General features: G+C 38.1%; 1 protein-coding gene across 1 annotated transcript in view; it reads left to right on the forward strand.

Annotated features, from left to right (window-relative positions):
- Window positions 1–17,331, forward strand: part of LOC146331970 (guanine nucleotide-binding protein G(s) subunit alpha-like) — a 40,230-nt gene extending 22,899 nt beyond the window's left edge. Inside the window, exons 6-12 of the mRNA XM_084737539.1 lie at window positions 11,237–11,291; window positions 11,409–11,482; window positions 11,996–12,054; window positions 12,267–12,387; window positions 14,347–14,477; window positions 15,469–15,536; window positions 16,092–17,331. Of these exons, the coding sequence (XP_084593665.1) occupies window positions 11,237–11,291; window positions 11,409–11,482; window positions 11,996–12,054; window positions 12,267–12,387; window positions 14,347–14,477; window positions 15,469–15,536; window positions 16,092–16,238 (655 nt within the window). The 3' untranslated portion in view covers window positions 16,239–17,331. The remainder of the gene's footprint in view (window positions 1–11,236; window positions 11,292–11,408; window positions 11,483–11,995; window positions 12,055–12,266; window positions 12,388–14,346; window positions 14,478–15,468; window positions 15,537–16,091) is intronic.
- Window positions 17,332–23,731: the final 6,400 nt, after the last annotated feature.

Genomic DNA, 23,731 nt, shown 5'->3' on the forward strand with positions numbered 1-23,731 from the left:
CCTTTAAATGAAAACTAAATATAGTTGTGGGTGGAATGTGGCATAAACAAAGAAAATAAATGACATGGCCAAGAGAAACGTGTGAAAGCAGGCAATCATGGGACACTGCTGACTAGTTACAGACAATTATGTATTTGGAGATGGCGAACAAAGCTTTATGAAAGGAGCCTGTTCACAGAGCTGTGATAAAAACAAATGCAACATGTCCTTTTTGCCCTTTGAACTGTTGGCCTGTGGTATGCTAAAAGTAAGTGACACATTTAAGGTGCCAGCGCCATTTATTATTTCTCTTGATTATATAAAGAAATACTTCTTGTTGTGAGCTGGAAACCTCACTGCTACTCACTTTCTAGCAGATGTGAATTTTAGTAATGTCCTACCCAGTCAGCCTTACATGCTTTGATTTATTAAAGGTCCTGTGTGTAGGACTTAGGAAATGTATAGGCAGAATGTGGCAGAAATGGAATCTAATATTCAAAAGTATGTTTTATTTAGTGTATAATCACCTGAAAATAAGAGTCATCGTGTATTTGTTACCTTAGACTGTTTCACAGCTGTTGTATATTCTCCAACACGCTTGGTGTGGCGAGCGGTATTCAGTTGGTTACAATCTGGTTCCAACTTGTTGACACAGATACTTACTTCAGGAGTTGGAGACCAAAAACAGAGCTAAAAGGAGAATAAATATTGGACTTAACATCTATCAGGTGTCCAAAAACATGACACCAAATGAATGCTAATGTTGCTCTACGTCTGCGTCATGTGTAAATAAGCAACTGTTTGCTAAATGTTTGCCATATGAACTGATAAGAGAATGATATGTCAGTATTGTATTCTCATATATGTAAAACTGTAAAATAACCAGAGAAAAGTATTTGTTTTTGACTAATCCAGCCTGTGCTGTACCAGACAAACCAAAAATCTAAAAATGCACCAAACCAGTGATTGGAATTGGCTGGTTTTCAGCTTGATGGTTCATAACTGGTGACAGGCCAGTCAGCGTCAGATATGTGCAGGTCACATTTACACGCATGCTCTGCAGGATGGTTCATATCACAGCAACAGAGACAATAACATCACAGCCATATTCAGTGGTGCTGATCACAGTCACACACACATACGGTAGCATGTCGTCTGCATCAAGAGCGATAGACATCAGGAACAGAATACAGAGAAGAGTTAAAGAGAGGGAGAAATGGAAGAAAGGACATGACTATAGAGGGCAAGGAGATATGAGAAAAGACGTAAGAGAAGAGGAGAGAAGAAAGATGGGAAAGAGGAAAAGATGGAGAGGGAGAGAGAAAAGAGGACAACGCAGTAGCTTGGAGCACTTTTTGAAAAAAAAAATGTGAACATTATTTAATAGTCAGTGTTTTATTATGAGCATAAAATTAAATTTTTCACAAAAAAGTAACAAAAATGTTTGCGTTTGTTGTCAATTATAGTTCTCAGAAGGAAAGAAAATCAGAATTGGCCAAAATCGGGAGGTCAGACCTTTTATTAGCGAATAAAATTATAGGCTGAGAAAAACATAGTCTTTGGCAGTGGTCTGGGTTCAGTTTCACCCTGCGTCCCTTTTGTATTTTTTGGTTGGCCTAATAACAGCCAAAAAAAACCCCGAAAAGCATAACAGTCATTGGGTTCAGCTACTCCAATACACATTTGGATTTTGGATGGAGAAAATAAGTTAATTTAAGAGCTCAGAAACTTTTAATGTATGTTTTGCGCTATATTGTAAGTAAATAATTAATTGATTGAAAAATAATTGATTAAATGGCAAAAAACAAGCTGTAGGAGCTCACAGCACGTTCATGATTGTGCTTTTCAGGCCTTGGACCAAGTTTTCATACAGAGACAGCATGAAGATGAGAGGATGAAAGCGAGCGAACATCTCCATACGTTCAGTAACTTTGTGTGTTTGCGTTACATGTCGCCTGGCTGTGATACCAGCCGAGCGTTACCCGCCGCCGTGTTTATCATCTGTCGATTCTCTGAAATCTTGTCCCAGCGATAATGTGCCGTCATGTGCCGGAGTCCCCCTGATTTACTTCTCAGGCATCCTCCCATGAGCCTCCTCCTTCTCCTCCCCCCTCTCTCCTTCCTCCCCCCTCTGTCTCTCTCTCTGTGATGTGAAGTGGTGTTTCTGCAGGGACAGAAAATGGCTCAGATTGAGTCTCTGACTCACCGCGAGGAGAGAGGGAGTGAGGGGGAGAATGAGGGACGGGTGAAGACAAACAGATTTTTTTTTGGGGGGGGGGGGTAGTGTCAGTACTTAGTGTGTTGAGGATGTGAATATGTTTAGATGTGTGTGAGCAGCAGATGTTGAACGTGCGCTCTCTGTGCTCATGTGTAGCATGACTCAGGTACATTTGACAGTGTTTAAGGCAGCTCATTGGGAGATGTCTGCTGCTGCTGCTGCTGCTGCTGCAGCTGCAATCTCACTGTATTGTGATTTTCTGAATGCTGCTGTGTGTATTCAGTGATTGTGCCGCTCCCAATGTTCAGCTGCTGTTAAACAGGCCAGTGTTCCCAGTGCTACGTTTACTCTTTTCTTAATCTTTGCTTTTCTGTTCTTTCTTTATTTGTCTGTTTCTTTCACTGTTTGCCTATTTTTCTTTATTCTTCCCTGTTTTTCTCTTTTTTTAATGTTTTTTTTATTTCTTACCTTAATTTTCCTGTGCTTTTGTGTTTTTTTTAAATTAAGTTCTTAATCTTTAGTTTTTTTTCTTTTGTTCTTATGTAGCAATAATGAATAGTTGAAAAAGAAAAACAATTGATTATAATCAATTAGAAGTTAATAAGAGACAAAACGCACATTTGTTTTCTCAATTTTTTCATCCATCTATTTATCTATAATTTTTCCTCTTATTCAAAACTGGCTCCGCCAGACAAAACAATGTCAGCCATTTCTAGACTACTGATTAATTATCAATTAATACATTTCAATTTTTAAATTTTAACGGCAATTGATTGATTAATGATAAATCATTAACATTGCTGGTTTTATGTTCTTTGGTTTTATGTTCTTCCCTTTTCTCTTTCTGTTTCTGTTTTCTTTCTATTTTTCCTCTGACTTTTCACTTGGTCTTGTATTTTTTTTTTTTTTTTTTTTAAGTTTTTAATTAGTCACTCTGTTTCTTTTATTTCCTTTGGTATAGAGCTGCAACGATTAATTGATTAGTTATCAACTATTAAATTATTTGCCAACTATTTTTGATAATTGATTAACCAGACAGAGTATTTTTTTTAACCGAATATCTTTGGTTTGTGGACAAAACAAGACATTTGAGGACGTCCCTTTGGTTTTGGGAAACAGTGATTGCTATTTTTTTTTGCTTTTTTTCCCTGACATTTTCTAGAGCAAACAACTCGTTGATTAATCAACATCAACAGATTATTTGACAACAAAAAGAATGGCGTGCAGAAGTGCAGCTCTAGTCTGATGTTTATTTTGATTTATTATTATTTTTGTCATTATCTTTTTTTTTTTTTTTTTTACTTTTTTTACTTTTCTCTTGGTCTTGTTATTTTTGTTAATTCTTAAGTTCATAATTTTACATTTTTGTCTCTTTTCTTTCCATTCATATGATGTCTTTTGCTTATTTTTGTCCTGTCTCTGAATTTTCATTCGGTCTTTCACTCTTTTATAATTAATTCTTGATTTTCTTAATGTGCTCTTTCTTTTGGTTCTTTTCGGTTGAGCGTTTCTTTGTTTCATGTTTGTTTGTTTCTTCCTTCCTGTCTTCATCTTTAATTCAATTCTGTCTTTCTCACTTTCCTCTCTTAAGTCTTTGGGTTGCTGCTTTGTTCGTTTTTTGTTCCGTTCTTTTGTTAATTCTTAACTTCTTTAATTTGTTCTTTGTTCCTTTTTTTTCTTCTTTCTCGCACTTCTTCCTCCGCGCTCTCTCTGTCCCACTCCATTCCCTGCATTTCTCTCTCTGTATCGCTCTGTTTCTCTCCCCCTTTTCTGTCATTCTTTTCTTCCTTTTCTGTTCTGTCTTTCGTTTGTGTTCTTTATTTTCTTTCTCTCTCTCTTCTTCTTCTTCTTCTTCTTCTTCTTCTTCTTCTTCTTCTTCTTCTTCTCTCCCTTGTCTGTCTCTCTCCCTCTTTCTGGCCTCACTCCAGTCGCACAAGATTTGGAGCCGATTGTCTATTTATAGTGCCTGTGGTTCTGTCGCCATGACAACCAAGCTGGAGGCCAGGGCGCCAGGGAGCTATTTTTGGAGCAGCGCTGTAATGTCAGACACAGCCTTCTCTCTCTTTTCTTTCCTCCTCTTTCTCTCTCCCTCTCTCTGGATGTGGTGTGTGTGTGTGTGTGTGTGCATGTGTTTGATTAAGGATCGGCTGGTGAAGCCTTTGGTTTGGTCGGCTCTCAATGTGAAAAAGCGTTGAACGTACAAAGAAGCAGTAAAGCCCCCTCGAATCGTTCCGCTCGGCGGGCCGTGCACGATCTTTTCTCCCCCCTCGAGGAAAGCGCCAAGACCGTTTTCTGACTCGACTTGTTGTTTCGGAGGCTTGTGAAGCTCCACTTTGCTCTCGTGCACAGATTGATTTCGGTGTCCTGAAATGGCAAAAATCGAGTGTTTTGAAAGTCAGTTTTGCACTACTTAAAACTGGAAACTGTTTTGCATTTCTCACTTCTGCAATTTGGCTTGAATACTTCATGATAATGGTGAACTTTAATGGTGAATATTGAGAAAGTTTTAGTGAGAGCTGCTCTTTTTAGGGCTATATGAAATTAATGTACTTATAAAATATCATGTACTTTTAACTCTATATCAAACAATTAGACTATTAGCAGGGTTGTACATTTTGTGCGTTTTTCCTTAACTGATAGTTAAAAACACTAACACTTGATTAGTCATTAATAATTGATAAGATTTATTTTTCTCATTTCAAGTTGAAGCTTAAGTTTCCTTGCTCAACAAATGCCTCTGCCAGACAAAACATTGCCAATTGAGGTACAATTACTGACATTTCTATACTATTGATTAATTATTGATTAATGCACTTTAAATCGGTTAAATTCTTAACAGTGATTAATCATTTAATGATTAATCATTAACATCCCTAGCTATTAGTAACTATTAGTAATTATTATTAGTAGGATGTAGTAACCTCGACTCAGTTAAACCTCAGTCTTCATCATCAAGTGCTTTTTGCTCCTCTTAATGTAGCTCCTATCATGTTTCTGTGTAAATGTATTTTTAATGTGTCCTGTTTGGAAGTGATATGCTGTGTTTTAATGTCATTGTTTTTAAATAGCTTTTTTTGCACATGTGAGCAAAACAAGTTTCTGCCTTTTGCATGCTAAGAGTGGACAATAAAGTATTTTCTGTCACTATTCTATTCTAACATTAATAATCAACCTTTTAAATTTAATAATGACTCATCACATATATAAGGAGTTTCTATATTTTGTTTCTGTTTTCCCCTCCTACCTGTTGCTTTATTACAATTTATTTTGAACAATTGCAGTTTTTTAGCCCATTTTACTTCTTCTCAGCTTGACAGAAATATTAAATGATTTTAATGCTCTTTTGAAGGAAGAATAAAATACTAGTTGAACTTTTCAAAAATCTGAGAGATGTAAATGGAGTTTGGCAGATGTGGAAAGAAAGAGGCACTTTTTAGGTACGTAATCCTGCGGCCCGCTCGTGTGTGTGGTGTGTGTGTGTGTATGTCTGTGTGTTTGTGTGTGTGTGTGTGTGTGTCACAACACCGATCAGCTGCTAGGATGCAGGACAAAGGTCCCCAGATGTTGTATGTATATAAATCCTGTTAAGAAACACACTTAAAGTAAATGTTCAGTTCATTTTTTCAGTTAATTTGTAGTTTTTATGGTAAATGCAGTCTGTTTCTAAATAGAGGAGAGAACATTTTCTTTAATGTACACAAAGTGAATATTAAATGACATCATGGCTATTAGTACTGTAACTTAAAATACTCCTCTTCAACCTCACATTATCTTATTTATATAGTTTATAAAGTTTTTTTTTTAAATCTGAGTAAATGAAGCAGATATTTTCCAGTCCAGCTGTATGTCATGTGCAGGCCAGACGAGTCAACATCGCTGTACAGCTCAGAGTGGCCTAATCCCGTGTAGAGCTGAAGAAGTATACTAGCTTATAATCTGGGTAATCCTTTGTCCTAATACTGCCACTTTAACGAGATGAATGCATTATGGGAGCATTATCAGCTTTGATGGGCCGGTGCGCCGCTGTTGATGCTGCAGCCTCGCGTGCCCTTCCAGCATGGGAAGATTGAGTTTGATTGTTGATTGTAGGGAAAGAAACTCATATTTGCTTGCTGCTGCTGCTGCTGCTGTTTAGATGTTGACTGCTTGTTTCAGCACAGAAATTCCTCTTTTAATTTTGATTTTGTGTGTGTAAAGTAGATGTATAGTTTAAACATGTGGCTGTTTTTGACAGTGGGAATGTTTTTAGAGCACGCTATTCAAGAAGCTTTTATTTCAAGATTTTAAATAAATAAAAAGATAAGAAGACAACTGTAGAAGTCCATTTTGTAGCCTCTATTTTTGAAAATTGTAAAGTAAGATTTTTAGTTACTTTTGGCTTGAACAAATTTTTAGAGCTGCAACAATTAGTCAATTGATATGTCTATCAAAATAAAATAAGTAATTTTGATAAATGTCAATGTCAAAATTTTCTGGTTCCAGTTTCTTCTTCATTCTTCATCAACTATGATACTAATTGAAGATTCACTGGGTTTTGGACTATTGGTTGTCAATTTGAAGCTGATTCTGAGAAACTGTGATAAGCATTTTTCACTTTTTTTTTTTGGACATTTTAAGACTAAACGATTAATTTATTTGTCCTTAAAATAATCGTCAGACTAATCAAAAATCAGATCAATTGTTAGGTGCGGCCCCACATTTTTTTTCTTCAAGTCTAAACTGGTGTATTTTCTCTAAATTGTACTAAAATTTGATTTAAAAGTATTCATTGTTGTTATGTTTATATAGCAATAGAATTAAATAAATATATACTTAACAGAAAAGATGTAAAGGTACAATCAGTAGGTTTTGTCAGATTGTTTAGTCTAAAATCTTGAACTTTTGCGTAGGTGAAGTGTCCTGAGCACAGCAAAATAATGAGAAAATAAGAAAATACGGCAGATACAAACAACACCACACACTTCTAGTGGGTCATACATGATAATTGAAAGGAATTTTATTTATTTCAGACTATACATTGTTTTTGGAAAAATGTTGCACATTATGCCTTAAGTATATATGTGTTTGTTTTTTTGCATGTTTTACATTAAACCACCCACAATTGTTTGTAGCCGAAAGCCTGCAAAGATGACACGAAAGTTATAAAAAGTACAGCAAAAAGTTAAAAATGTCCTTTATCTTTTCTTGTAAATACTGGGTTATTTTCGCTCACCAGACCAGAGTGCTGTGTGTATTCCCAGAGTTTAAGTCAGCCTGTCTGCCACCCCAGAATAACCCTGACAGGTTATACATAACACCGCAGACCTCTCTGTTACTGGGGCAGCCACTATTATTTAGTTCAACTTAGTCGGCACAGTTATTATTGGCACTTCTCCTATTAATAGGGAGAACTGCTAAAAATTGAGCAGTGTGTTTGTCCTGGGCGTGTCGACGCCTCAGACCAGAGCTGTAGATAAACATGAGTTTGGCCTCCTCGGCAGATGTCGGTGGCAGCCATGTTAACTCTGTCATCATTAGAGCTTTCAGATTCTGTCACATCCAGGTTATTTATGTGTGGGGATGTTATGGGAGGATGAAGTTAGACGCGAGCTCGTAGGGTCTCTGAGCTGTGGATACGGGGCAGTAACAGGGCAGCCCGGTTGAACAGTTGTCCACTGAGGGCTCTGGCTGTGCTGGCACAGCGGAGGCTCTGTGGTGTGGGAACAGCTGAGCCGCTCGGCCCCTGCAGAGAGCCCACAGTACCAGACTGGTTGGCTGCTTAATTGTCTCCGTGTGTTTTATTTGAATATCTGTGTCAGTGTGCATTTGTGTGGAGCACATGGGCGTCTGTGTGTTCCCCCCAAACTGTCTGTCCTCTTCTGTTTCTCTCTCGTCTTCCCGACTTAGTGTCTCTTTTCTCTGTCCGTCCGTCTGTCCAGTTCCTCTCAGTATGTTACCTGCAGCCCTCCTGTCACATTTCACCCCTGCCCGCCACATTCCTAGTTATCTCAGAGGGGGTTACATACCTCTGCCCTGAGAGGCAGCTACTAGCAAGCGTCTTGCCTTTCTAGTTGTAAGAACGGCAGGCAGACGATCAGTCAAAACAGACATCCACGCAGGAATCAGACAGGGCGGGAAGTTAATATGTTTGTCTACGTTAGCAGCCACGTTTGCAGGTTACCAGCCACCACATGGAAACAGAGGTTTGCAATCTTTAAGGTTTACCAAGAAAATCAATTAGTAGAGGGAAGGGGTGCATGATATGGCGAAACAGATGATATTGCATTGATTCACATTTAGTGGGAATAGTCTTTTTTGCATCATAATTTCCATTTTTACTGACAAAATCTATTAAAATCACGATGAGGGACATTTGTTGTGCTCTGTACCAAACAAATGTGTTTTATTACATCTGGAGAACAACATTTGTAGGCCAGGGCATCTCTGCAGCGCTACAGTACTTCATTATAATGCTGTTTGTCACACATATTTCCTTTGTCAAGAAACTGTACCCATATTGCACTTGGCCATATTGTGATTTTGATTCTATTTCAATTAATCATGCAGTCGTAGCCTTGATACATCTTGCTATTAATTTGTTTTATTCACCGTTTATTTTTATTAGCTTAGTATCAAATTTCATTTAAAAAAAATACTCATAGTAAAAATTACTTACAGTTTTCACAATACCAAAAATTTAATCTCAAATTCAATACTAGTATAAGAATTGGTAGTTGATGCTTCTTTCAATTCTATGGCAAAAGGGGGATAAAATGGCCCAGGCACCCAAAGTAGGATAATTGTTTTTCTTTTCTTGTCTTAGATTAAAAATCTGCACACAGTGCTGGTACAGAAAAAGTCACTGAACAGTTTGGTTTTGCTGAAAGACAACTTTCAGGCATGACAATAAAGACTGAGCATAACTGAGGTCTTGAGTGAGCACTTAGATATTTTTAAAAAAATAGATTTATTATTTTCAATACTCTAATTAAAGGATATTGTATTGCATGATATATAACAGTATTGATACTGAAATACTTTTGAGAACTTTACTTAAAACCCCATGGTTCCTGGTTGGATATATCTGCCAGCTGTGAGTGGTTGAACCAAAGAGTCTTTTACTTGTCTTAGAAATGTTAAATTTTCTAGCAATTACCATAAAAACACAGAAAAAAGTAGAAACAATTCCGAAAAAATAAACAGTGTTGTGTTTTTTCTGCTTTCCTATCAGTTTAATTGTTTTGTAACCTCAAGAGACTTTTAGGGATGTTGTGTTTCATTACTGTTTTTTTATTGGATGATACCATAACAGTCAGTATGACTCAGTCAGCGATTCCTAAATAAACCAATCAGAAAAATGAATTTGAAATAGATAAAGCAAGTAAATAAATGTAACTCAACAACCCACCTTGGCCTTAATGTACAGTGTACTGCGTACTTTATGTTCCTGTTTACCCCCAAACTGTTGTTGAAATGTCACTTCTGACCGTGATGAAATTCAAAATACAATCAGGCAGGTATTTTACATACCAGTAACAGTTGTTTGTTGTTTTACCTTGTTATTGTTAATGTTTCTGTGTCTTAATTTGTGTGGTGTGCAGATTTGTATTTTAAAAATTATAGTTAGTGAAATTGTATTGTATTGTATTTTGGGGCTTCCTATAGTAACATTTTGGGACGTGATGAATTTTGACCAAACTGAATTTTTCAAACTTTTTTGTAACAGCTTTCTCTGCAGATATTTGAGTATTTAAAATGAGCCAATTATTGATAGGATGAATCTAACAACATGATTGTAGTGAATGGTATTAACTCTAGACATCAGTGTCCTGCTGTTAGCTGTACACAAAATGTTACTTCAGTCTTTTTCAGTACACTGTCAGTTATAGCTGTAGTAGATGCCTTGCTTCTGTAGTCTGTGTTGTTTCACCCGTAGGAGGAATTGTGGTGGGAAAACCTGCAGTACTTGTGTCTGATGGATGCGGGCTAGTGGGACACATGCGATAGTTGCCGCTTTAGCTTAAAGATAATCACCAAATTCCTCCCAGTGTAGCAGCGTTGAGTTCAGCCCACTCCTCTTTCCACTGTCAGCAACTCCTGCTCTTCTTCCTACTTAATGTTTTTTCAGTATATCTGAGAACACTGCCAGGATGTATAAAACTGTCTTTGCATTCGTCCCATTTTCACATGAATAACGGGACAACAGCACACATGCTGTACATGAGGAGGGACGTTTAGTCAGGCTCTTCTTCAGACTGGGGCACATGAGAGACATTTTGTCTTGTTTCCTTGACATGTAGAAGTCTCAGTTGTTGCTCTTTAGGCTTGTTTTGAGTCCTGACTTGTTGCAGCGGAGCAGGCACCTCCAGCAGGTGACCCTGATACAGTCATGGTGAAAACATCAGGGCAGCTCACACACACCTTCAACAGCAGCAGTAATGTAGGCCACTTCATCGGAACAATTAGCATGCATTTGGGTAGGCGCTCTGCAAATCTGAACACCGTAGGCCTGCATACCCGCCCACGCACGCACGCACACACATGCACACACACACACACACACACACACACCCTTCTCCTCCTGTGCAAGTACTACTACAGCAGCTCCATTGACGAGGCTCCTCTGGTCTGACAGAGCAAACGGCTGCTGGTGACTCAGACTGGCTGCCTCTGATCTCACTGTAAATTAAAGCTCATGCCCCCTGGTGGATGTGCAGGGAACAACATCCTCCATCTTTTTCCTGCTCCAGCTAATGCGCTGGGATGTACCTGTGTGTGTGTTTGAATGTGTGTAACTTTAGGTGGTCGTGCTTTTCTCACCATACATAAGCACAGTGTAATAGGTTAGTCAGTATGGCAGGATTTTAAAAATGCATGGTTGCTTTTACAACTGGTAAACGGATTGCTAAGTTGCATTTTGATGAGGGTGACTGGTGGAAATGTTGACATGTTTTACTCTGATATTATGTGCATACAATATTATTATTTTATTGTGTTATTATATCGTCATTATTATCTCATTAGGCTCTAACTGGCTCTATTTTTCTGTTCTTGTTGCAGCTTCTTAGACAGGATTGAGGTGGTCAGGCAGAATGACTACACACCCACTGATCAGGTGAGGCGTTCAACACACAAATACTTACAATGTTATGTATCTTGAAGCACGCTGCCAGCATCTGTCCTCTGCTCCATGTTTTCGTTGACACCCTCCTATTCCTTCTCTGTGTCCCAGGACCTGTTGAGATGCAGAGTACTGACATCTGGGATCTTCGAGACAAGATTTCAAATAGACAAAGTCAATTTCCAGTGAGTTACCACAAAGTCAGAAGTAGCTGAAAGAAAAGGGGAAACTCACATTTTCTAGAAATTACATTAAATTAAAATATGATTTGTTTCATAAGACAGTAAGCATTTTGAGTTCCCTTAATCACATTTAATGTAGTCTGATTTTTCTTTTATATTGAATTAGAGCTGCAACGATAAGTCAATTAGTCAGTTGAAAAAAATTGCCAACTATTTTGATAAATGCTTAATTCTTTTCAAGCAAAAATGTCAAACATTTGCTGGTTTCAGATTTGTAAATGTAAGAGGTTGCTGCTTTCCTGGAAGAGTTTTTGAGTTTTTGTGCTTGTGAAAATAATCAATTGATAAATCAATAATGAAAATATTCGCTAGTTGTAGCCCAATATTAGACAACAAACCTCATGAATTCATATCTGTTTTCCTTCTGTCATTTGATCCTGTCAGCTGTTTCAGTATTTAAGTCTTTGCCCGTATTTCACAATGTAAATTAAACTTTTAATTTCCTCTGTCTCGCAGTATGTTTGATGTTGGCGGTCAGAGGGATGAACGTCGAAAATGGATCCAGTGTTTTAACGGTAAGATGTTTGTGAGTCAGACCTATATAATCAGAGACAAGCGATCATTGACTAAATCAGTATTTTATTATTTATTTGTGTCCAGTCATTTGTTCTCTATCTTTCCCAGATGCGTGTCTTTGTGTGTATTTAAATCCAGATGTAAGTTATGGTGCACGAGTGTTGGGTATTTTTATTCATCTTTGGTGTGTTGACTTTGCTCTCTGGCACAGATGTGACGGCTATCATCTTCGTGGTGGCGAGTAGCAGCTACAACATGGTGATCAGAGAAGACAATCAGACCAACAGACTACAGGAAGCCCTCAACCTTTTCAAGAACATTTGGAACAACAGGTCAGCATCGACACCATGAGTTTTCATCAAACATGAAACTGGCGTCACTTTTTTCACCTGATTTCTTCTTTTCTGTGACCAATTTAAATACAGTTTATCTCAAGGTGGGAAGGAGAAAAGGAAGGAAAAAAAAGGCATTTAGAACATGCATAAAAGAGTAGCTATAGTACATAAACATCAACAGACAAACAAACCTGTATCTTTAATTGCACCTGAACTTAACAGGATGAAACAACCCTACATTTCCTTTCACTTTAAACACCATTAGAGTTCCAGTGTCTACACCCGCCTGCGCTGTGTCCTATAACCTAGTGGCTGACGAAGAACAAACAAGTTGAGCAGGTTATCAAAATTATACACTTATGTTCTCCTGCTGGTAAAATATAAAATATGCAAGTAGGTTTTATTCTGTTCATGAAGCTTGTGATGACGTTAGAGCTGCGGCGTTTAGTCAATTAATGAATTAGTTGTCAACTATTAAATTAATTGTCATTTTTTAAGAAAATCAAATCTTTGTTGAGTTTAACTCAGTGAAGACCTGGCCTCTGTCACTTATTTCTCATTGCTGTGTCAACAAACAAACAAATTACTAATTAAATATTGTGTAAAAAATGAACCTACAACGTTTTTCTCCAGTTTATGTGACTTTGTGTCATCCAGTCTTAAGTTATCCAGTAATCAAGGAGCTTACAAAATAGAATCCTATTGACTACAATAATAATCGTCTCTTTCACAGACGTGTCAAAAGCTGGTGAAGATTATAAACTTCTTGACCCATCACTGCACCAACTAAAAATTTATTTTTCAAAAGTTGAAATTCTTCAGCTTTTTTTTGCCTTGATGTTGTCTGCTATCCCACAGTGTCCTGCAAAGCGAATCACCCGTGTCCCATATATAAAATAAGTGGTGCGCGTTGCATCCAGTTGGTCTTTATATGGAAGTGGTTTAAACTTCTACAGTCTGTAACAAGAACAACAGATGAAATGTAGAAACGAATGCAGTTATAAAGACAGAATTGCTGTTTGTTTTTTGCTGCTGTGTTTGATGTTGTTTGTTTTCCAAACTGATTATTGTCACTTCAGCATTCAGTGTGACTGTTTATGACAAACTCAAGTGGATTTTCTGATACAGACACGTCTGTGGCATACCCACACATGTGTAAGCACAGTTGAAGTCCCCATATGATGAGGTTGAGAAATCCCCAGAGCTGTGATGGTTGTTTATTTCCGTCTCTTTAGATAGACTGCAAACATATATTTCTTTTACAGGTTGATACTTTTTGGTTCAGTTTACATGCAACCTTAGTAGCACAGTATCATCTCAGTGCTAGTTACTGTCCACACACAGTGGGAGAAAACAGTTTTCATATCGGGATGAAACGATTACTGATTTCGTAATAAACCATGGTAAAATTTGTGATGATTAGCATTTCCGTTTGAAATTTGAATGATCATAATAACCGTGTTTGACTGCCGGACTTTGCCCAGCATCATCCAAAGTTAGCTACAGTCTCCCAGACGCAGTTGAAGCAGCGACATGGGTTTGTTTTGAGTCAGGGAAAACACTGACATCTCAAAGGACATGATGCCATTTCAAGTTGTTTAGAGGTTTTCAATAGAAGACTGGCTGAAATTTCAGTGTCCGTATCAGTAGTTTTTGAACATTTACAATACATTTATGAATACCACGATGATCATGAAAACCACTGTAATCACGATATGACATTTTCATACCATTTCATCTCTAATTGGATGCAGGGTCCTTCCATAGGTCTTACCTCTGAACTCTAATACCTTTTCAGCCCAGAACTCCACACAATAAATTATTCCCTTGTTCTTCAGCCAGAGCCTATTAAAAAGTGGGAAGTCTCCAGCATCAGACCTGTAATGTATTTCGGTTCATAAACGAAAAAGTCCAAAGAAATCTGGCACTGAACTCGTTCTTCATTTCCCTCCACAGGTGGCTACGGACCATTTCGGTAATCCTCTTCCTGAACAAACAGGACCTGCTCGCTGAGAAGGTTTTGGCAGGGAAATCTAAAATCGAGGAGTACTTCCCGGAGTTCGCACGCTACACTACACCTGATGATGGTAAGAGGCTGACACTGATATCTGTGGGTGTCCAATACATAACGGTTGTTATGGGCACATTCACAGTCATCCAGGCTTTAAACAAACTTATTTTCAAGTCAAACTTATATGGCAGAGAAAACGGTAAATTTATTACCTAAAGTGTACGTTCTGAACATTTGTCACAGTTCACAGATCAACTTCAGGTTCAGCTGTGACCTACCGTAATATCTGTAGCTGTGCACCCAGAGTTTCTCTTGGCAATGAGGATTTATTACTGACATTCTGGGTGCATTTGATTTTAGTTTAGACAGTCTGCCTAAACATCAGCTTGTGTTTCCTGCCTTGTTATACTTCACCATAGTGATGCTGCTGTTTTCCCAAATGTCAGTAATCACTTTAGCGAGTGTAATTTCTTTATCACTGATGGACACAATGGTCAAAGCTAAAGTAACATCCAAGCTGTTGAAAAATAGCTTGTCTGATTTTTTACTTTTTTATCTTTTAAGTCACCTGGCTTTGGCAGCTTGACTTGCACTCAGAAATCCCCCAAAAATATGACATTGAGTTGTCAGAAATGAGTATAAATCACCATGTGTTTCCACCATGAATAATTATGTTACATAGAGATATGGAAATTAGTTTTTATTGTTTTGTTTTGAATTCACCAGAAGGTTGAGGCATGGTGTATTGACCCCTTCCCTAACTTGTGACCAATCAAAGCCTCTGAATGAACAATGTGCCCCATGTGACAAAGACCGCAGTGTGTGAGCGGAGTGAGCTAACTGCCCACAATGCAACTGAAGGGCTGTATTTACAAGAAGAGAAAATGTTTTTCTTTTTTGATACAAACACAGTCATGGCAGATCATTTTGGTTACAATATTTTATTAAGTAATTGTCATCCTTGGCAGTTTTACACATTTTTGTTTCTTAAGTTGATGTGGCCTGTTCAGCAGGAGGAGTGATGTTGAATTATTGTTATTGTGACTGGATTTCTTCTTCTACAACAGCGATACCAGAGCCAGGTGAAGATCCCCGTGTCACAAGGGCAAAGTACTTCATTCGTGATGAGTTTCTGGTATGTACAAAGCTTATGTTTTACCTGTTTGAATTTAATATTTTTTATGATTTTACTGGTTTGGTTAAACAGTATAGGTAACATAAGCTGCGATAAACAAAGACCTATTCTGACAATTTCCTGTTGAGCTTTATTCGTTTCATCCTTGTAGGGCTGTTTAATGGCTGATTTTCATGGACATATTGACATATTTTGCTAAAAGTAATGCAATAATGCTTGAAATTGCTAACCAAACATAATGGATAAATGGTTTAAATAGTTAGCTTAAAATAATCGATAAATGGCTCAATTGTCCAGCTTCTGACAAGTAAAACTTTACCAAACTGACTTTAACACTGACACTTGAGTTGTAAGAAAACATTATAACAAAGCCCTTTTTATATAATTAAACATGTAAAATAACGTACAGCTTAAATTGTGTTCAAAAGAACACATTTATAAAATGACAGGTGATAAAAGGGTGTTGAGTTCATCTGTGGTGGTAGATCAGACAAAAAAGGTTGTGTAGCGCTGATCTACAACACTAACTTGACTGAACTGTTGGGTCTTTTTCAGAGGATCAGCACAGCCAGCGGGGACGGACGACATTACTGTTACCCCCACTTCACCTGCGCGGTCGACACAGAAAACATCCGCCGCGTCTTCAATGACTGTCGCGACATCATACAGAGGATGCACCTACGGCAGTACGAGCTCTTGTGATGGGCAGCGGCGTCCAGTCTACGTCCGGTCTACGTATCTACCTACCAACCTACCTATCTACCCCCCCCTCCCCCACGACCAGTTAGCCAATCACCCCCTCCACTTCCACCAACTTCACCAAACAACCGAAGGAGCGAGCAGCTGACCGCCTGCCCTCCTCTCCATCCCAATACAACTCCTCCCAGTAACACGATTTCAGAAAAACAGAACAGTGGAAAGACTGTTTTTTTTTTTTTTAAAGGATACACCAACAACAGTTTCATCAACTATTATCCAGGACTGACTGCTGTACTCAGCTACACTTTGACCCAGGAAAGAGGGTCGAGACTGGAATCCCTCAGTGCAGGCTATCCCTTCTTTTAGCTCTCTGTCTCTCTCTCAGATATATGAACACACACACTTACACGCTCGCAGGTACACACAGACTACAGCGTAAGACATCCAGAACCCTTAAGATAGGTTTTAATGTCTCATATCACACGCACACACACACACGCACACACACACACAGACCCTTTTAAAACCTCCTGCTTTTAACAGTTGGCAGAGGCAGAATTGAATAATGCATTCTGAGAGAGAGGAATTTATTCACCGCGTGCTGAAGACGATGAAGGAGGAGGACGAAGAAGAAGAGGAGAACGATGGACATGGAGGGTGGCAAACTGATAACAGAGGAGGGCTGTGAGCCTTTTTTTGTGCCCGAACAGACGGACTAATTGACTAACGGCTGCCTGTGGACGTGAGCGTGACTCAAACATAAGACCACACAGCTCACATGACCCGCTCTTCAAGAAACCAATCGGACGAGGGACGTCAGAAAATGACAAAAAAAGAGAAAAAAAAAAAGAAAAATACCATACAGTGCATAAATTCATGCATACCAGTGAACTTCATGCAGTGCAAAAAATCCAAGCTATATATATAGATATTTATATATGTGTGTATATAAATATGTATATATATAAATATAAATATTATATATTCCTGTAATAACACAATTCAACTTTTAAGTTTTTGTTAGTTTTTACCCCATGTTGTGTGTTGGTGTACACTGTGTGTGTGATCTGCCTTTGTGCACCATTTAAACCCCCCCCCAACCTGAACACACACGCACACACATACACACACATACATATATCACCCATTCTTGAAAATTTTGACGAATCGTATCCTACCAAAATTAACTTTTAAAAACTATTAAAGTTCACAACTTCAAACAGTTTGAAAATGTGTTAAAATCCTTCAAAATCTAAAACTAACAATACCTCTTGACAACATTTTTTATGAAAAGTTAAAGTTGCGTCCTAGATTTTTGTCAGCTATGTCAGATTAAACGTGATTTAATCAGGCATAAAAAGTGTTAGCTATACCCTAAGCTGCCCTGTTTCACTTCCTGCTTTTAAAAGGGGTGGCAATGCTGCTCAAGCACCGGTAAGCTTTCTATCTTTGATCAAATTAATTAATATTAAATAGTCTTGCTCTAAGATGTGTCTCAACCATGACATGTCAACTCTATAGCCCTTCTAAATCAAAGTTTAAGAATTATGATTTAAAAATGTGTTCTGATCAGCATTAAGAAAATGTAGTAACTATAAAAAATAAAATACTTACTACAACTGTGCTGTGAAATGAAAAAATGTAATATTTTGTCAGCTCTAAGATGTCAAACCTGTCAGACTTTTCACCTGACGTCTACATTTAATAAAAAACTAAATCACTAGTAGGTTGGACCGTTACAAGGTTTGATAGTCAAGAGTTTGACCTTTTAAAATATATTTTCCCAGCATAATTGAAGAATTAAAATCCAAACCCCATCAAAATGCGATTTTGTCCCAATTCTCAAGGACGAGTGATATACAAACACACATATCCTTGCCCCCACCCTGCCCCTGCTGCTATCTGACAACTATTCAACATATGGAAAATAAAGGAGAGGTTTTATTTAATAAGGAAAATATTGCAAAAGGAAAGCATGAAGTAAAAGACTTATCAAGACTGGATTTTTACCTGGGAACACACACATACACTAACACACACACACACACACACACACACACACACACACACACACACACACACGCTGCAGCCCTCATCAGTCCCCCTTCCCTTTTCCACACAACGTCCTCTCCCCTCACCTTTCGTCTTACTCTCTCACCTCTCCCACTCCCTCCCGCCCTCCCCTCCCGGCTTTAAGTACGTCTGTCTTTATTTTACTGCTGGACTATTATTCTTGTACAGACTGTAAAATGTATTATTTTGTACAACTTTATTGAAGAAAAAAAATAACTTGTAGAAGATCCCTGTGCCTTGATCACGACTGTACGTGTAAAAATGAGCTAATATGTAAGTTATGTTTCACTGCGCTGTACAGCTGGACGGGTCTGTCCCACCTCGTCCGTGCTAGCTCACCCCGCTCCGCCAGCTGGAGGCTGGTGGGGGGCGGGGGGCAAGGGCACCGGATCGGGGCGGAGGCCTTTCGTCTGTTGCTTAGTTTCCATTTTTTTCCCCCCCACATTTGTTTGTTCGTTGATTCATTTGTTTTGCTTTGACTCTCCTCTGGTTTATATAATAGGATCTGAAAAAAATGAAGAAAAAAAAAGATAATCAGACACACCACCTTAATGCTGTGTAGTGAAAGATACTGAACCCTAACACAATTTAATATATATAAAATATATTTCAGATTTTATATTTTATATATATGTACTGTACACTTATATCTATCTCCCTTGTGAGCTGTCCCCCCAGGTTTCCTTTGCTTTCTGTCAGTAACACCTGCATACTTTTCCTGGAAGGTGGCGATTCTGGGTGCAATGGGATGGGTGTTCATTTCTTTTTTTTTTTTTTTTTATTTTAGCTTTAACTCTTTTGAAGGAGAGGGAAGAAATATCCAGTTGCAAAACATTGCTTGTTTCTACATAAACCAAATTCTTTTTGCTTAAACAAGAAGAAACGGTTGTATTAGTGTTTGGTTCATTCTGAGGTTCAGTCTGCTGCTAGATCCTCTCACCTGAGGTCCACATCACATACACTCAGCTGCCAGTTTATTAGGTACACCTATCTTAAGGGATAATTTGCATTATTTGATTGCGGGGTTGTGTGAGGTACTTACAGTATCTATAGTCAAATCACTATCAGTTTAAGTGTATGTTATATTAAGAATATTTTCAGCTCTTTGCTGTCAGACAGCCTTTTCTGACAGGAAGCTGCTGTTATATAAGCCAAGTATCGCTCTCTCTCATTCAACTAGAGACCTTTGGTAAAAACACAAATTTTATCACAGTACACTGGAGTTGCTGGTCTACCACTGCTCTGATTGATTAGTTTTTTTCTGTTATTGTGTGACTTCAGTCTTTTAAACTGTTTTAAGTGTTGTCGCCAAAGTCACGCAATAACACAAACAAACTCACCGATCAAAGCAGCGGTAGATCAGCACTTCTGGTGTTCTGTGAGGTAAAACCACTGATTTCGGTTATGGAGTTTGGTTAAATTGGAGAGAGAGACATTTGGCTCACATAAGGGTGGTTTCCCATCAGAAAAGGCTGTTAAGTAACGTGGTGAAAAAAAATTCTAAATATAGCGTACACTTAAACTCAGGGACACGTACAGGCATTTTGGTAGGTGCTCAAGTGAAAAAAGAGGGTACTATAGAGGGTATTTATTTGCATTTATTTCAGTACCCATTCTTTCATGCCGATGTTTACTGATGCAGATTTCTAAAAACTATGAAGTCTCACAATGGTGAGATGATGATCTTAAGCACTCACAATTTCTACATTTATTACCAGAACGGGCGGCAACAAAGAAAAATGTGCCACGTTGTGCACGCTTTAGTGGTCTATAAAATAAATAGCCATATTTTATCAGAGGCTAAAAGGGCAGGTACTTGATCACCATCTTGGGTCTACCTTTTTTCATGTGCCTGCTTAAAATGATATTCATTCTTTTTTTAGATGTCCCTTTTTTCGTGCCTGAAATATGTGTTGTTGTTGACCCTGTCCCTACCATTACATTGCTTAGCTTCCTACAGTGGTACTCCTGCTGCTTCTCCAAAGCAGAGGCATGTCGACCACCATCTATTGTAGGTATTACACTGACTATGGATAAGTACCTCATGCAACTACACTTCAGTTACTCCAGACTATCTCTTTAACATGCATTCTGATACAACAGACAACCTTTGTGAAACTTATTTAAATTTTGTGAGAGTTGTTTTTCATATTTTGCACACTCCATTTTGTCATATCAATATTAGTCACGCCTCTCGGTAAAACGTAATACAATTAATGATGATTAAGTTTATTTATATAGCGGTTATCAAAACCAGAGATCACAAAGTGCTTTAAGAGGGAAAACACACACATGCGAAGTTGTACAAATACAATGTGCGAAAAAAGATTCAGTTCAGTTCATACAAGCAAACTGGACACATATATTACATACACATAAACCTACATACACAAAGTTAAATCACCGACTTTATAAACAGTTTTTGAGGGGACATAACCAAAGTCAAATTAAGCAAAAAACAAAAAACAAATGTTTCAGTCATTACTGTGTCTCACTGACTTTCCAAATAGCCACAGATGATACATGAAGTTTTAAACACAACATACTATATACCACTGACTGGCTTTGCTGGAACATGTTTCCTTTGTAATATTCAAGTATATAATTATTTGACTTATTTTTCAAAGCGCTTTGAGTCCCCAGGTTTACTTCTCTCTCCCCGGTTTAAATCCCTCTGATCTTCAACAGTGATAATGTGAGAGAAGGGATTACATTCACTGTTTATTTTTATGTCGACACCTCCTCACCTGTGTTCTCCTTAATGCCACACAGGCTGCTGCAGCAATAAGTGAGATTAATTTTAGCTCCAAAAGAAGAAACCCCATCTGCCTTTTTTTCCTATTTAAGCATCAAGTGTTTGTTGGTTTTCCATGTGTATAATTTTTCCTGTTCATTTTGTACAAAGGCTAAAATTAGGGGTTTAAAATCAGCACGTATCACTGAGTAAAACAACCCCAGGATATATCAGGGGAGAGTTTTTTAGGTACATTTGAATCTACAGTTAGTTAAGGCCTATTGCTCATTTGGCTGGTGTTTTTTAAAATATCTAGCTAACAAAAGTGTGATTGTAGCCAGGCCTGTACATGCCCTACTTATTGTTGATGGCACACAGTGTGTTTCAAAAGGAGTAACATGATGTAATATGTTTTTCAAAAGCCATCCAACTATGCCATGGTCTGAAATTTGGCTGAAGAGCTCCTGAATGAAGAAACGTGAGAAGATTGAAACTCCTCCTCAGATGATTAAAATGTAAGAAATTAAAGAAGAATGTATTCGCAGCAGACGGGAAAAAAAAAGGCCATCGTGGAGGTTCAAGAGGAGACAGTTTGTCACATGCTTGTCTCACGTTTGTGGAAATCTTGCTGATACTCCATCTGTTTCCTTGTTGGAGCAACAGGATTATGAGGTGAAGCTGGTAATTCCTCCTCCAGTAACAAGAGAGCCGTAGCCACTTCCAGAGTTACAGCATGTGCTGCCTGACAAAGAATTACACTATTGTTTCACCTCACAGTGGTTTCATGTTACTCTTGCAAAGAATGGAGAAGTGAGAAGTCTGTAATGAAAGCTCAGGTGAGACTACACCTGTTAGCAAAAGATGCAGGGAGGTTTTCCAATCTGTTGCAACTAGTTAATCTGCATAGTACTGCACCACCCACTGTGTCTAGGTGTTAACTGGGTAAACGTAAATTAGTGCCACTTCGGTGCTGTTAAAGGAATCAGAACTCAAATCACACAGGGTAAAAACCTGTCTGTGCGCTGTTTTCTGTTGATTTGAACCTTAAAATATGCCACATAGACAAAGGTGGACACCTGAACATTATAGTCATTAATATGTTGCTGTAAGACTCCTCTGAGAAGGCTTTCCACAACATTTTGGAGCCTGGCTAGGCTGTCATCTTCCTAATTCATCTGAAAGGTGCTGGTTGGAGATGAGGTCAGGCCTCTGCTCTGGCTAAGCAAGTGCTTCCACACCAAACAGGGATAACACTTTCTTTATGAACCTCACTTTGTGCACAGGAGCATTGTCACATTGAAACAAACAGGGTATTCCCCAAAATGTTGCCACAAAGTTGGGAATACTTCTGTCTGAAAGTCTTGGTTTTAGAATTTAGATTTCCCTTAAGGGGACAGTTCACTCCTGAAAACATTTTCCCTCTTAACTGTAGTGCTGTTTATCCACCTAGATTGTTTTGGTGTGAGTTGCTGAATTTTGGAGATATCGGCTGCCTTCTCTCTGAAAATGACAAAAAGAAAAAAAATATATGAAAGAAAGTAGTTCCTACATGAGACTTTCTTCCAAATAAAGTAGTTCCTTCATGAAACTACTCACAATAATGTATGTGGATTATGTTCTGTAACCAGGTCATGATTTCTGGGAAGAGATGTTGCTTTTGAGTCAAATTTCTGATTTTCTTGCACCTTTTGAGCACCACACTACTTCTGTTATATTCAAGAGAACATCGATATCTTCAAAACTCAGTAATTATCACCAAAGAAATCTGGATGGATAAATGGTACAACAGGCCCGGGCAAAATATGAATTGGGATTTCTGGGTGAACTGTCACTTTAATGGGAACTGGAGGGACTTTGCCCAAACCATGAAAAACAGCCCAAAAGTACGCAAAAGTGTGATTTTGGCTATGTAGTGTATATTTTCACTTTAGGCCAATCAGAGGTGTCAAAGTGTTTTACATGCCTGTCAAAGGCTAAACTTGGCAGTCTTTCAGATGTTGATCCACAGAGTAATGCAGCAACCACTGTGTGTAAAACTCTTTCTACAGCTCTCACAGATAGAGAGCAGAGGAAAGAGACAGAGACAGTGCTGCGACCACTGACTGTTAAATTTTTACATAATTCCGACCTCAAAACCTGCACACTGTTAGTGGCTGGGGGGTACACCAGGGTCTCTACATATACAACAACCACCACACACTTCTAGTGGGTCATCAGATAAAATAAGATACGATAAACTTTATTGATCCCACACCCTGGGAAATTCATGTTACAGCAGCTCAAAAAGTACAGGTAGAAAAAGGAATGAATGATAAATAGGATACCGATACAGATAAAGATGCATAGATAAAAACTAAAAAAAATTAACAAATATGAAATATTTAATTTAACAAACTATACACTCGAGGCTAAATGAATTATATACACCTTTCACTTATAAAGATATATGGAGATGTTTGGATATATGGACAAATATATAGATAATTGTGTAGGATAGTTACACACATGTAATACACACACGTAGCATTAAATTTTGAGAATATTATGTAAATAGTGTTTTGTGAAGGCTAACTGCACACAGAAACAGATTGCATTGCACAGACTACAAGCAGCAAAAATTTTAGTGATGATTTGCAGTTTAAAAAATATATTTTACACAGAAGATGATCGAACAATACAAAATATAAAT

The sequence above is a fragment of the Lutjanus erythropterus genome, chromosome 2, assembly GCF_056507025.1.
Source record: "Lutjanus erythropterus isolate fLutEry1 chromosome 2, fLutEry1.hap2, whole genome shotgun sequence".
Classification (NCBI taxonomy): Eukaryota; Metazoa; Chordata; class Actinopteri; order Lutjaniformes; family Lutjanidae; genus Lutjanus; species Lutjanus erythropterus.